General features: G+C 40.9%; 1 protein-coding gene across 5 annotated transcripts in view; it reads right to left on the bottom strand.

Annotated features, from left to right (window-relative positions):
* Positions 1 to 16,000, bottom strand: part of LOC119185126 (uncharacterized) — a 92,537-nt gene that overhangs the window by 32,040 nt on the left and 44,497 nt on the right. For all 5 annotated transcript variants that reach the window (XM_075872337.1, XM_075872336.1, XM_075872339.1 and 2 more), the window contains one exon: positions 13,113 to 13,258. In XM_075872337.1, the coding sequence (XP_075728452.1) occupies positions 13,113 to 13,258 (146 nt within the window). The remainder of the gene's footprint in view (positions 1 to 13,112; positions 13,259 to 16,000) is intronic.

The following is a 16,000-nucleotide window of genomic DNA, read 5'->3' as shown; positions in this document are numbered from 1 at the left end:
GAGTGTGCTCGTGATTGTGTGTACCTTCTCATCTTTCTGCAACTTCTTTTCTCCCCTTTGTCCCCTCCCCAGTGCAGGGTAGCAAACCGGATGTGCGTCTGGTTAAGCTCCCTGCCTTTCCTTGCATCTTTATTCCTCTCTCTCTCTCTCTACTCAGCACTCTAAGAATGAGAATTACCCGACAACATTACCAAGTAAAATATAGGGATGTTATAAAAAGTACTGTCAATTCAATTGTCAAAAAACGTTGCCAAGTTACGTTTTTGTTCACTTTTCTTTTCACAATTTTGTTAAATTTACTTTTGATAACAATTTTGTTAAATTTACTTTTGATAACATCCCCTATAGTTTGTTTGCCATCAATTTCTGCTAGTTTTCATTATAACGTGTTCAACAAAGACAACAAACCCTTCAATTTAAAGTTCTTTTCTTTATTCATAGATCTGAAACAGTGAATCTCAGTAATCTTAGCGGTGTGTGACTTGTTTTTTTTTGATCAGTTGTGCATGTGTTCAAGTACATGCATTTAGGTGGGAGGGCGAACCATTGCCACCTCCTGTGACAAGCAGAGTTTCTGAGAACTGACAGATGCATAATGCTGCCAAAGAAGTATAGGAATATTGGAAGTAATCGTAACGAATTGCAATCGTAATGTAATTGCCAGTAGGCAAAAAAAAGGTGTCCCACACTCGCCATAATGGTAACAGGCAGCGCTGACTGACTCTTCCATGTATAAATGCACATATATACCGTACAAAATGGAAGAGGGATAGCCGCCATGGTAGCTCAGTTGATAGAGCAGCGGACTTGTTATTCGAAGTTCGCAGGCTCGGTCCCTGTACAGGGCAGGTTATCTTTTTTTCCTTCTACTTTCCTTTCTTCACAATTACAACACTTCTATTCTTCTTGAAGATTTTCTGGTGTAAAAAAGGTACCTTATAATCTGAAGAGGCAAACAGAATGTACCAGTGTACGAGTTAGCTCTTGTAGTGGTTACAAGTAAGAAATGATTTGAAGAATAAATCATTCTGCCACTTGCCTAAAGAATGGCTACCGAACATGGCGCTGGATGCGCTTTGTTATTTTTAAATCAAGCTATTTTGTATTCTATTTTTATAAATTACATGGGATACACATGACGGTATCACACACTCAATGCCACAAAGATCATGCGGCGAACAATGTTATAAATGCGAAATTGCATAAGGATAAGGTGAAAACTGCAACCTCAACGAGAATGTACAGGGAGCACAGGGTGCAGGCGTCTTTCCTTCTGCCCGTGCTTTTCAAGTGCGAGCTGTTTTCACCTCGTTCTGACCAACTAACTAGATTGAGATGTGTTGTTATAGTGCAAGAAGATGCTCCACGGGAAACAAGGTTTGTCTCAAACTCTGTGTGTGTCTTTCAACCTATATGTTGCCCGGTTCAAGAGTTCATGCAGACCAGATCGTGCAAAACAGGACCGTGTAAAATGAACCGTGTAAATAAAATAAAATGGACCATGTAAATAAACAGGATCGTGTAAAATGTCGTTTTCGTGTGCAACTGTAGTTGTGGTTGTGCTGAATGACCTTTCTTTATATACACTACATAACAAACTTGCTCCTTTAGAGTCGAGTGCATCTTCGGATTGATTGTAAATGTTTGCATATGCGAGGCCTTAAGTTTTATAAGGAATTCCTCAGTGTGCCACGAGAAAATGTGTGTTCAGTGAAAATTTGTATATCATTATATACAACTCTCAAAGCCTCGTCTACAACTTTGTGCAGGTTGACCTTGAGCAGAAAACGAGGAGCGGCAGCAGCCCCCAGAAAAGACCAAGCACCCTCTAAGCTCCCGAAGCTCTCTTCGACAGGAACAGCAAGGTCACTGTGTGGCATTGAAAACCATTGCAAGGAGTGCCTTAACAGTACACTGTGTGGCTCTTTCATCGCAGAAGACAAAGTTGACTGCTCCAGAGGAACTTCACGCTGTGTATTGTGAGTGCTTCAGGGGTTTTGTTTTTGTCCAGCCAGCAGTTAAGAAATCATGTGTCAGATTCAGCCGGGATGGCTAGAGGGAGTCGGGCAGGCATGTTTGGACATTTGTCTAGCCAAGTAGTGCCAATTTTTGCACTGTTCCTGTTGGAGTTACTGCAAAATTCCCAGAAGCTACGTGCCCTCTCTAAATGTACAGATGTGTCGGGGAAGATTAGTTGCATTAGGTTTTTCTATAACTGATAGCTGCCAACATGATTCATTATACAGGAGTTTTGTTCCTCACTTATGGGTGTTAAGCCATCCACAGAAAAAATGCAACACGTCTACTTCCAGAAGGCTCCAATGCCCTACTTGTCGGTTGTTTCGGCTTGTATCATAAGCACCTCGTTTGGGTGTACATGAACATTTTATAAACATGTACAGCGAAAAATTTGGGTGGCTGGTCGTTTTGTCGTTATCATGTTCCTCGCAGTATTCTTAAGCATGTTGTGCATTACGTTTTCAATCTGGTTCATGTGCATAGAAGACATTACAAAGTTTCAGGCTACAGTATAAAAAGCCTGGAAGCAAGCTATCACTAATTTTTTAACAGAGTTGCTTAATCTGATACATGATACATCACAAAACTTTCGTGCGTATTCATCAATGTAAGCTCGTCTTAGTGTTATCCAAAATGAAGATGTGAGTCGACAGATGGAAACATCTAGTGGGGTAATCAGGGTGAACAGTGGAAGTGCCTCAGATAGGCTGGCCGATGTTGCGATAGGAGGACCTATTTTTTCGAAGTCACCTTGTCATCCTTGGCGTGTTAGTTTAAATGGGGTCAGTAATGACATCATCTTTTGGTGTAGGCGTGTGTGCCTGTTGGAAATGTTTGTCTGAAAAAAAACCTGTAATACAGAGGAGTGCAGCCCTTGCTTCTTTTCAAGTTAGGTTGCGCTCATACAAAGTGTTCTCCTGTCGGAGTTTGGGGGTAAGGGAAGCAAAAAAAAGATAAATGATAGAAAAGAAAACAGAAGAAAGAAAAGGGGGATGCAAAGTAAAAGTAGTGCTACACTGCTCCTACTTTGCATCCCTCTTTTCTGCTTTTTTTCCCTTGCTTTCTTTTAGATGCGGAAGCATCTTATACTCGCGCCTTGTAGTGCGCCGTCCGCACCGCTTCTCGAACATTGGACAGCTGACGCACGCGCATGCGCCGTCGCGCCGTCGCCTAATCTTCCACCATCTGTGCATCCCTTCCTCCTCTACACACCGCGCGCGCTTCACTCCTCCACCATCTGTGCACCCTTCCTCCTCTACACACCGCGTTCGACATCTACAATTCTCCTGATTCTCCAGTGGACGCGCATGTGGCGTCGCGCTTCGAGAACATTCAACAGCTGACAGTGCATGCGCCGTCGCGCTGTATATATACTCAAGGTCGGCGCTCGCTCCTTCAGTTGCCGCTCGTCGGTTGGTTTGTACGGCGCGTCGACGTCCAAGGTCGCGGTGAAATGAATTCCAACGAATCCACAAACACACTGATCGACGTCCCTTCGACCAGCGCCGCCCTTTCGCATACGTGTGTACGTGTTCACTCATTTAACACCCCCTCCTACAACCACGTTAACCAATTTAGCCATCGACCCAAGTAAGTCGCAATTTAACACCCCATTTCACAACCACGTTAACCAATTTAGCCATCGACCCAAGTAAGTCGCACTTTAACACCCCGTTAACCAATTATATGCTCCGCATCCTCCTCAGTGTTCCCCCGAGGGAAGCTGCGGGCAATTTTTTTCATCATTTTTGTTACATTTGCATTGTACGATCTAGTGCATGAATCAATGACACATGGCTTTGCTATAGCAAAGATGCCTATGTGGTGTTGGATTGAACAGTGCATTGTTCTTCATTCAGCTAATTACAGATTTATCAGTCTTGCAATAAGTGTTTCCTGTCTATCACCACACATATTCAAATAAAAAGTTTGTGCTTGGCTCTTAGTATGCTGGTACATAGCTTGTGTCTTGGACTACTCTAAACGAATGTTATTTTGCTGATGTTTATGGTAATGAATTTATCCAACATGAAAATATCTTGCCTTGTGAACTTTGTCGGACCTGCATTTCTTTTTCTTTCCTATGCAGGCATTGTATGTGAGGGAGGCAGTAACAGAGAGGTGATAGCTTGAGCTTCGGAAGAATAAATGCTGGCAGTGAGGCAATTACACATCAAACATCCCAGCCTTTTTGCCAACCGTCCTAAATGTGTTTTGAAAAAAAAATATTGTGCTCGTTAACTGTATTGAAAACAGCAAAATGCTAAATAATATCCCAGAGAACAAAATATTAGGCCACGTTGGTGATTTCTGGTCTCCCCAGGATGTCGTCTGGGTGTTGTTTGTAAAAAGTAAAAATAAGTGTTTCAAAAGTACTGCCTCTTCTACGCCAAATTTGGTCTAGGTATTAAGTAAAGGTGATTGTGTGTAGTGCATGAAGCTCAGTAATATTAGTGCAATTTTTTTGCCACATCAAAAGCAATGAAGCAGTTCTCTTTAGATGGAAAGTTATATGATTACACTTAAAGTCTTAAAGTAGAAATGAATCTTTGAAGTTTTCCTATGATGGCTGTTTTCTGCATTTGATATACGACAGCTTCCGTTCCGAAGTTCCCCATGGCCCTCAATAGGAGAATTCAAAAATCATTTTCCTCGTTTAAACAAAAATTGTGATGATAACACTTGCCATATAACAAGAACTGTTTATTTGCTTTCAACTTACACATAAAAGTAATTTTCAATTAGAGACACACAGAGCTCAAATTCCATCTCAATGTGAACAAAAACGATTATATAGTGATATTTGTAATCTGGACCTAACATTATTTTTTTCGTGAAATATAACTTCTGTGCAGTGAGTATTTGTGGCTCAAATATTCATACAAAGTGCCATACAAGAAATGCAAACGATAAACAGTTTGGCTGAATTCTTCAAAGCCTATGTAGCGGAAAAGTTGCACTAATGTTACTCGGCTTCAAATACTTTAAGAAGCACCTTTACTTAATATGTTGATCAAATTTGATATGGCAAGAAAAAGCGGTACTTTGAAATTTTTCTCACAAATAACACCCGCACGACATTCTCTTCAATTCTGAAGGTACCCACGTGACCACTACTTTTTTCTCTTCAAAACATTTCTGCAAATAACTATTTTCAGAAGAGTAAATTACCATCATTTTTTAAACTATACATCTGTGATGGTCGCCAGGCAGTATGGTTTGTTGATTTGGTGTAGAATAGCCCATCGCGAAAAACAACAAATGTCTGAGCATCCTTTGACGCTCGGGCAAATTGGAAAGCATTTGTTTGTTAGCAGCAATTCAGTTAAGGCTTTGTCTTTATGCTTAGGCCCAGAAACAAAACACAAGTAACCAAAGTAGTCCTAAGAGACATGCAGTCTCGCTGTTCCAAGGCTTGTGGAGCCTAATTTAGTGCAAGCTTCACCATTTTTTAAAATTCATATTCAACCAACAGGTTTTGGAGGCACAATGCATTTTCAGCTAACGTGTTTCACACCAGTTACTTAGATAAAAAGCGGAAAGTAGAGGTAAAAATACCATGTTAAAGGCATTGTAGGTAATAAAAAAAAGGACTGCTTTCTTTTTTTGTGTGGTGCTTTGCCTGATCGCTGTCGTTTTGTGGTATAGTTCATTGTCTAGTGAACATAGGCCTTAAAAACTAATATTAGCCATGTTGAGGTCGATTTCTTGGTTATAGTCATGGTAGCCATATAAAAATTATGACTTCAAACTTGTTCTTTTGAAGATTTTTTCTTGCATAATTATATTTCAGAGTCTTAGTCAATTTTGTTATAAAAACGTGATGTCATAATAGAGTCACTGTTTGTAGAGTCGTTGAGTTCTATCTTACCTTTTACATTCCTAATAGAGCAGTTATTTTCAATATCGGTATTTAAAATGTAATGAGCATGCTGTATGTAGTAAGGTGTAAGCACTTACTGATAGCACATGCACTCAACTTTTCTGTTGGCAGTTTATTTCTGTTATTCTTGATTTGTATGTGGGGTTTCACGTCCGAAAACCACTATATGATAATGAGAGACGCTGTAGTGGGGGGCACTGGAAACTTCGACCACTTGGGGTTCTTTAACGAACACCCAAATCTGAGCACACGTGCCTAGAGCATTTCTGCCTCCATCGGAAATGGAGCCGGGATTTGATACCGCGACCTGCGGGTCAGCAGCCGAATTTCTGTTACTCTTGCTCCCCTATATGTGTGCAGTTCGGTTATAGTTATCTGGCTTGCACAGATTTTTAATGGCACCTGCTTTGTCCAGCTTGCTTTCATGGTGATTTTAACCGTCATAGGTTTAATTCTCCAAATTCTTCAAGATGCCAATTTTGTGCACAAACTGTATAGTATAAAGGCAGCAGATGTACATGCACACACTATTAAAGGTACATTGAGAGCTTTCACTTGCAGTTCCTAAAGTTTTACTTCACAGGAAGCATTTAAATCATAATTTCATAAGGACATATTAATGGATTATCTCTACCATTGAAAATTGTGACAACCTAGTTATTTTCACTATAATAAGCATGCTGTTTCCTTTGATGTGGCAGAACTAATTTATACACTCATTCTTTCTATTATTCACATATGCATAACATGAAGGATTGTGTGCCTTACATTTTCAGTTTCATTCTGTGTGTTATATTTCTTGTGCATGTGAACTAATGTGCTAACAAGTGTCTCTGACATTATTTGTGCTAATTATTCTCATTTCCAGGTGCCTATGAAGGACACATAGGTTCTATGGCAGTGACCTTTCAAATTTACAGTGGTGCTGGAGCCTCAAGCAGCATTTCGCCGATCTCCACAGGCGTTCATGAGATAAACACAGCGCCACACTTTCACAGTGCTATGATTATTATTTTGTTTAGAGATTTCGTTCTAAAATTGCTGTTACATTGTGTTTTGTGCCACCATCCTGTGGCTTAGGTGGAGCTCGTGAAATTACGGTGCAGTCACCTTCTTTGTGTACCATCAACACTGCAATGTCAATATTCACAGCTGGAGCATACAGACAAATAAAAAAACATATTGATTGTAGCAGTGCTGATGTGTATAATAATGCTTCTCTATTGATAATAATAACTATATAAGTTCTTTAAGTCTTGCATAGAACACTGCATGAATGTGTTGCAATGTAACCACCATTTATGATCGCTAGCATGTTAATTTAGTAGCTTTGTAACGTATTTTATTTAAAAGGTAATTTTGCTTCAAGCATCACGACAATTAGAAAGATGCCGTAGATTCAATCCCTCATCATGCACATTTAAGAAATATTGTGATTTGTACATAGAATTGCATGTACTCAAGATTTGAACGTCTATTCAATTTACACATTGTATTGCTTTGCACTAGATTTAGACTTAACATGCACACATTTCAGTAATTTCTGCATGATACGTCCTTCCATAAAATCCGCATCATTCCCATCATTCCCATAAAGTCCGCATCATTCCCATAAAGTCCGCATCATTCGTCTTATGCGGAGTCCGCATCATACGTCTCATGCGGACTCCGCATCATACGCCTTCCATATTCCAATAATTCCGTACTTGTGGTCTCCGCATCATACGGAACATTGTTACAAGGATAACCTTGTTACTATGGACCCAATTATCATTCAACCGCTTGGTATAAAAAATTATTGAATCTCTGAAAGTGTCTTCAAGCCCAGGAATAGATCTCATCAATGCTATGTTTTTAAAAAGCCCCAAGGTATATTCAAGCGTTATTCAGTCAAAAATATTCCAACAATACATTGACGAGTGCACCCTACCACCCGATTAGAAAATCGCAAATAGGGTTCCACTTTATAAATCTGGGTGTAAAAACTCTTTCTCAACTAGCGGCCGATTTCACTAACCAGTATCCGGTGTAAAATTCTTGAACATGTCATTTTAAATAACATTGTAGAGTTCCTAGATGCAAACTCATTCTTTTGAAATGCTCAACATAGCTTCCACAAATCTTTGTCTTAAAATATACAGCTGGTATTCTTTACCAAAAAATTACATACCATGTTTGATCGCCGTTCCACTGCTGATTGTATCTTTTTCAGCAAAGACCTTTGAAATGTGTGCCATAATTCACCTCTCATGAAATTACGCCGGAAAAACATTGATCGAACGCTATTTTCTAGGACTGATAATTTCTTGAACGATCGCTCACAATATTTGTCTGTGAACACTTTTAGTTAACAACTAAATCCCGTTCATTCTGGCGTACCCCAAGGTTTGGTACTCAGTCCGATCCTGTTTTTATTTATAATAAAGACTTACCCGAGTGTATTCCATGTGACAATAATTTTTTATTTGCTGATGATTGTGTGATTTATTGAGAAATCTCTGACCCAAACGACTTAACAATTCTTCAGAATGACTTTAACTCTGAATCTAACAGGTGTAAAATCTTGCTAATGGAACAAAGCACTACTAAATGTAAGTTCTTACGCGTTTCTCGCACATCTTCTTTCTCCACTACTTATCTGCTTGACAACTCCGCTCGTGAACACGTAGCATTATATTGCTACCTAGCTGTTCACATAACTAACTCGGCGAACCTGGTGTGTTCACAATAACAAAATCATTAGTAATGCTAACCGTTCGTTAGGTTATTTCCAACGCAACTATTCTCTGTCCCTGTGCCCTTAAAACTCTTCTTTTACAAAACTTTATACAAAGTAAACAAAAATATGTCGCATCCATTTTGGACCCGTCTACTAGTGTACTAACCTCTACTCTTGGGCTCGTTCAAAATAATTCTGTCCGTCTTGTCTTTGGCAACTACAGTTGCACCGCAAGTCTCGATTCAATGAGAGACTCCTCAGAGCTTCCATCACTCGCCTGTCGCCGTGAAGCCTCCCGCATGTCTTTTTCACAAACGGTACTATAGTCACACCCTGCATGATAACCTCCTTACCCCTTCATCATATATCTCCCCTTGTTCTGACCATCCCCAAAAGGCCAAAAGGAGGAGATCTTGCGATGTTCAACTCGCACATGTTATGAGTCATCATTCCCCAAACCTCGCAAGACGGGAACAATCTTACAGGATCAATCAGGTCTATTGCCCATCATTCTCATTTTCAAGACGTTTTAAACTCAAGTATACTGTTATGCGACTAACCAATTATGTGATTCTTCTCTTGGCACACTGTCTGATTCTTGTTTGGTCAGTCAAAACTGCTAATGCTACTTGTTTTACTATGTTTACATGCTTTATCATCAACAAGCTTATTCTCGCTTGAATAGTTACAGCTTGTACCGTTAGAGTTTAGCTAACATTGTATCTACAGAACGAATTTTGTATTGTGTTTCTTTTAAATGTACCACTCCCCTCTATAGTGCTTCTGGCCTAGAGGGTAATTTGAAATAAATTAATCAATAAATGCTTCAGATATTGGTGGTCTAAATATCAAGAACGCTCCACTATGACATCATTCATATGGCGGTTTTAGGAGGTTAAACCCCACATATCAGTCAATCAATCAATTGAAAATAGCTATTTTAGAAGGGTGCCTATCCCGAAATAAATGTGGTGCCCCCCACCCTTCGCAAAAAATTTCTCGCAGCGTACTTGGCTGAAACAACCTGCGAATCGTGTCATCACAGAGAAAAACGTGTGTGAACGATGATTGCTCCTTAAACCCAAAAGGTGTAGGTTTGCCGTGGTGGGCTGCAGGTAAAGAACGTAAGGCGGTGATGTGGCGTCGGAACATCGTAGTCCTAGGTGGCAGTGCTATGAGAAATTCACCTGGGAGAGAAAGTGGCTCCCGTTATACGACCTCTGCTGGGGTAGTGTAGATGTCTTGCTTGAAGGCGGTGCGGAGACCGAGGATGACAGCTGGGATGACCTCAAGCCAGGTTGAGTCTGGGGGAACTGTCGGTGGAAACGTTCGACCATTCCGCTTGCACAGAGATGGTAGCTGGTGCTCCTCAAGCGTTCAGGCTAGTGACGACGTAATCGTAGTGGGATTCGTTCGTGTGTTATGCCTGCCAAGAAAAGCAAGGCCTCAACCTCGGTGAGCCATACTTCGGGTGGTTCGACCAAGTGTGGCGGCAGCTTGACAGTGACATGGCAGACGTACAGGTCGGCAACAGTTGTGGTAGCAGCAGCACCTGTGTTGACCACGACCGGTTCAGCAGAGCTTTGGGGAGTGTGGCCCATGCCGGGTGCAGCGGAATCATCGGACAGCTGTAGTTCAGTGGTTACGGGCTGCTTCTAAAGTACCTGTAGCTCAGCCTGCAGTTTCTGCGCCACTTGATTGATATTTTGGGTTTAACATACCAAACCACCATATGACTATGAGAGATGCCATAGTGGAGGGCTCCAGAAATTTCGACCACCTGGGGTTCTTTAACGTGCACCCCAATCTGAGTTTCTGGGCAAGTTGTACTTGCTGGCGCAGAGTGGAGAGGGCTTCTGAGTCTGCCATGGCGGTGCGGTTAGATAGGTTTCCGCAATACGAGATGTAGGATGCTGCCTCGACGAAAGGACGCATCCCTACATGAAATATACTATCAGCACGGTAACAGCAGCGTGGTGAATATGTCAGCGCTGCGCTCGAACGGTCAGAGACTAACGATTATCTTACAAGCTTGGCACCTTGGGTTCATAGCCACAGGTGCTGATGTCACCCTTCGGTGACGGTGTAGTGGTGTCGTCACTCACTAGACGTGCGTTGCAGCATGCGGCCCAGTCACACAGGCTGCGCCAGTTCATGCGCAGTGTGTCGCCACAATCAACTGAGTTGGGACAAAGTGATGCTTCATTGCAAGAGGAATGAGGTTATTATAAGGGATATAAATAGTATGAGCGCTAGTAATATGAGTATTTTAGAATCAGTGCAGCAGCTTATAATAAAAAAAACTACAGGTGTTAGTTTGTCATTTGCATGAAAAGTGGTAAACCACTAATCAGGCTAGGACGCATAAAACACTGGCGGGTAAAATGTTGGTACCCGTCCCCATCAAGCAGTCCCGAACAGCCACTGCCGCATGATTATTAACAGCTTTGTGTGAAAATGCTGTTTGTGAAAGAACTCATCTTAGTGAAGCAAAAATGCGAATTTGTTGAAAAAAAAATCAGAAAAATACGGCTCCCTTTTCTAACAAGCACTCTCATTCATGAAAACAATTATAAAGAAATTAAGTTAGAGTACGTTGCAATAACCTTCTCTTGAACAAGCTTGCAGGCGCCAAAGAATAGCTATAAAGCTTGATTCAAATGTTTTTATAGAGAAAAGTTCTATAAACTGGGTGGCCCTCGCTGGGTTTATCTTTCAGAATAAAAAACTAGGCAGCAGCGTCTTCTATATGTCTAAAATAATTATTTCCTACTGAAGAGTACGAAACCTACATAAGAAAAATTCCAAGGTGACGCAGTTCTTATAAATTAACTGGACCTCAATCACGTGGGTCTTTTCTATCGCCATTTAAAACCCTTATAGTTTTATATTGGTTGCATAATGGCATGCGTAAAATATTTTATTCAGGCTTTTGGGCAGGTTCCGGTCTAACTTGCGACAGCAATGCACTAGACAGATTTCATGAAATTCTTTCTTTTTAGTGAAGTATGCCTATGCAAATAGCAATGATTTGATGACTTTACAACACATCGGTATTTCGTTTGTTTCTTTTATCACGCCAGTGCTTAGCAACACTTGTATATCCAAATCTCACAAAGTTGTTTATGAACGCCTCAAAAAGACATATAGGTTTAAAGAGTTGCCAGACATATTGAGGAGTTCATTATATTATTGAGTGTATTAAAGATGGTACTAAAATGAATCAGATGTTTTTTAGTGTTCTAGATCTTGTTGGATCATTTGTTATTTACATATGAGGCACGATATTGTTACTGCTTAGGTTCACTCTTTCCCCAAAAATACATTTGATGGAAATGATAGCCGGACAACTAGAAGCAGATACATTCTCTTAAAATGGCTCAATACAAACTAGTTAATACAGTGGACGTCGGGCATTCTATAGTAGTTCACACAAAAACAGTCTTGCGCACATATAAATTACAAAGCTCCTTTACTATCTAAGTAAAATGCCTCAGATGTGATGAATATTTTACGACTCTTCTCTAAGCAATAACTCGAATCCTACTGATGAAAGAAGCAAAGCTATGATTTGCTATAGATACATTAGGCAAACTTATGAGTACTGTCGGCGTGATTTATTATTGCAAATACATTTCCACAACCTCGGAAGCAAGCGTGATCAGGCGGGTGTTCAAGTACTTTTTTGTGCCTCGAAAATTGTTGGAGGTAGGCAAGCCAGTGAACGCTGTTAGACCTGCACCCACCCACATGTGCTTCTCGTGATTAGTGGAATGCGTGGAGACCTTGATACACTCCATTCTGCTGACGTGTGAAAAAAGGGTATCCGCCAGAAGGGCAGACGTATGAACCAGAGACTCATGGAGCACCGCTATAATGTGACGAAACAGATGCCAGCACACACTCGACACTCTGATGGAAGCGCCGGTTTCATCCCACCATTAAAGATAGTTCGCTGGGCGAATGGTGCTGTGATACGACAGTGCATGGAAAAGTGAAGCTCGCTTAACTAACAAATATATGTCATCGTGCGTTGTTGCTCCTTGTATCTGTTATACACGAAATGGTATGCATTATTCAGGATTACAACGGATGCGCGTGTTATTAACTGGAGCACGTGAGGCAGTGGCGATTTATTTGCGGAAAACTTAATTTCCTTTCCTGTTTCGGTTAATAGATTGTGGGAAAGTGATAATTTTCTGTCGACATGCAAACTGATTCATAAATAGGCCCTTAGTTTAAGGGAGAATCATGTGTTAAGTCATCTTTTTTTTCAGATTTGTGCTGTTATACTTTTGAGCAGCAAATGAACTTTATTATTCGTTAACCCACGGGCAACTGGCCAACACATAGTGGTTCGCTAATTATTAAAACCTTCCTCGCGTGAACCTACCTAAATTGTTTCTATTACGTACACGTTTTGCTCATCTCTAATGAAATTATGCTAGTGCATATTAGCACTATAGCGTCAGTGAAGTAAGAATGACTCACCAATTCCCAGTTGAGGAGCCGATCCACATCATCTTAGTCATTAACCGAGCACTGTGGTTCCACGTTACTCGATATTCTTTAATGCAATTTATATCAGGATACTCCATCGTAGATAAGTTTAGGTAGATGACCTTGGAGTGCATAAACTGCAGCAAGTAACATATTATGAGTAACAACTCATAGAATGATCATAAGCGAACACTAAAGATTTATTCACATCACTCTATCTTCTCACCTACAGACAATTTAAGGTCAAAAGCATTGTACCCTAGAAAGCTTCCGGTCACCTCATTTACTGGCTTCTAACGTAGAAACTGAAAGCACGTTTTCAAGTTCTTTTTATTTGTAAGAAGCTTCTCTCTTTAGTTTTTCAGATAAAATTAACGTGCGTAAAGTTCAAGAGAATCACTTATAATTTTTATATACTTCGAAAGAACATTTTTTGGATATATTTTGCAAAATATGAAAAAAATTACACAAACTTATCAGGCTATTTTCTAAAGCTCTTTGTGCCCACAGATGCTAGTACGCAACTTACGCAAGTGTTTGTGTTCGAATACCTAGTTACCCGCCATCAGAAGCAAATGCTGCGAACTGGGTTTGATACATAAAATAGATTTTGAAGCGTAAGTTATTCTTACATAGTATAAACACTATCACACACATCTCTACGTTGCAGTATTCTCTCCATCTGCGAAATATTGCGCGTGAGGCGAAAACTACCTGGCATAGACCCATTGCAAAAACGACAGCAACACTGGGTGGCGGCATCCATGGTAAAGCAGGAAACGACAACAAAAAGCGTGCGTCCACTGGGCTTCGTTCTTCGATATGGAAGCTGCGTCCGATGCGATTCTACGCTGAAGTTGTTGCTGTGGTCGTATTGATCCGCCGTCAACTTGCTTCGGTAAACCTCAACTAGCCCTTTCCGTTTATAGGCGGTAAGCTAGAAAGATCACTTTCCCGCCCGGTCGTGGGAAAAACAGTCGCATGGAAAGCCACTGCAATAACGAAGACGAAATAGACAAGAACGAAGCCCGGCGGACGAACGCTTATTGTTGTCGTTTCTTCTTTTACCATGGACGCCGCCGCCTAGCATTGCCATCGTTTTTGCAAGGGGTCTTTAAATCATGGATATCTCCGTTTGCCCATACTGGCAGTTCTTTTTTTAAAATGCGAATGCATTTCTTAGTCGGGCTATGTCAGGCATCCATAAGCATCTGTCACTGCCCTCTGCCATATCAACAGCTGTGGGTGCGCCTGTCCCTAGCAACCGGAGTCCCACCATGTCAAGCTTCGGTGTCGGCAGCTGTCAGCAACAGCTGCGGTGCGCGCGCTTATCCTCGCCCCTAGCAACCGGAGCCCCCACCTCCTCGAGTTGAACGTGACTTGCCACCACCTAAAAGCAGTGCGTGTGAAACGCATTTATAGCGTTTGTCCTGCCAGACTTTGTGTAGCGTCTGTAACTGCACACTAGCTACTAGAGCTGGAAACGCATACCGTGTTTCTCACGAAAGGAAAACATAACATGCGGCGAACGGCACTATTGGCTGCACGGTGTAAGAAGAAAAAAGAAATCATCACACATCTAATGCTGGTTCTCACGTGCGAAACGCCATTATGAACGCTACGCAATTCATTCATGTTCACAATTTCCCTCGGAGAGGTGGTGATTGACTGATTGATTGATTAAAACTTTATTTTTGGGCTGAGAAGACACAGGGGAGAACCCGTGCCACCCGGCTAACACATGATTGAATGTGGCTAACAGTCCACAAGCGGGGCAATCTGCACTTGGAGACCGTTCAGGGTAGATGGCATGAAGAACCTCAGGGTTAGGATACGCACTGCCCTACTGAAACGTTGCGTATGAAATCTTACGGAAAATATATGGACTCCGTAACATTTCCTTATGCTACATACGGAAAAATATGGAGTTTTATGGAAATATACGGAAGTTGTATGGCATATACGGAAGGCTTGTTATGGAGTATATGGAATGATAAGGAAATTGTATGGCGTATACGGAAAGGTTTTCATAGAGTATTCGGAAAGATAAGGAAAATGTATGTCATATATAGAACGCTTTTTATGGACTATACGGAAGGATAAGGAAGTTTTATGGCGTGGATGGAGTGAGTTTTATGGAAAATATGGAAAGATAAGAAAATTTATGGAGCATATGGAGAGTTCATTATAGAAGATATGAAAGGATAAGGAAAGTGTATGGAGTGTACCGAAGCTTTCATAAGGAAAATGTGGAACGTAAGGTCTTACGAAAATATACAGATATTGAAAGGTGCTTACGACAATGTGCAATAGTGTATGAAAGTCATGTGGATTCTTGCAAAAATGTGGAAAATCTACATTCGTTGTCACACTTTCAGCAGGAAATCCGAGCTCTATAAAGTTATAAATGTAAGCACAATGCTATATATAGTACAAAAGAATAACGCAGGCTAGTCTGTGTTGTCAGTCACCACTGTTCACCCCTTTCCTGAATGTATACAACTTCTGCAGATGACCAGGTTCTAAAGTCTTACGAAAATATACAGATATTGAAAGGTGCTTACGACAATGTGCAATAGTGTATGAAAGTCATGTGGATTCTTGCAAAAATGTGGAAAATCTACATTCGTTGTCACACTTTCAGCAGGAAATCCGAGCTCTATATAGTTATAAATGTAAGCACAATGCTATATATAGTACAAAAGAATAACGCAGGCTAGTCTGTGTTGTCAGTCACCGCTGTTCACCCCTTTCCTGAATGTATACAACTTCTGCAGATGACCAGGTTCTAAAGTCTGTCACACGAAAAATGTGTCATTCACAAGGAATGAAAATAACTGTCAATTCACTTGAATGCTGTCACACGAAAACAAATCAAA

Source organism: Rhipicephalus microplus, chromosome 8, assembly GCF_043290135.1.
Source record: "Rhipicephalus microplus isolate Deutch F79 chromosome 8, USDA_Rmic, whole genome shotgun sequence".
Taxonomy (NCBI): domain Eukaryota; kingdom Metazoa; phylum Arthropoda; class Arachnida; order Ixodida; family Ixodidae; genus Rhipicephalus; species Rhipicephalus microplus.
Note: the sequence above shows the minus strand (reverse complement) of the source record. Positions and strands in the feature narration are given on the sequence as shown.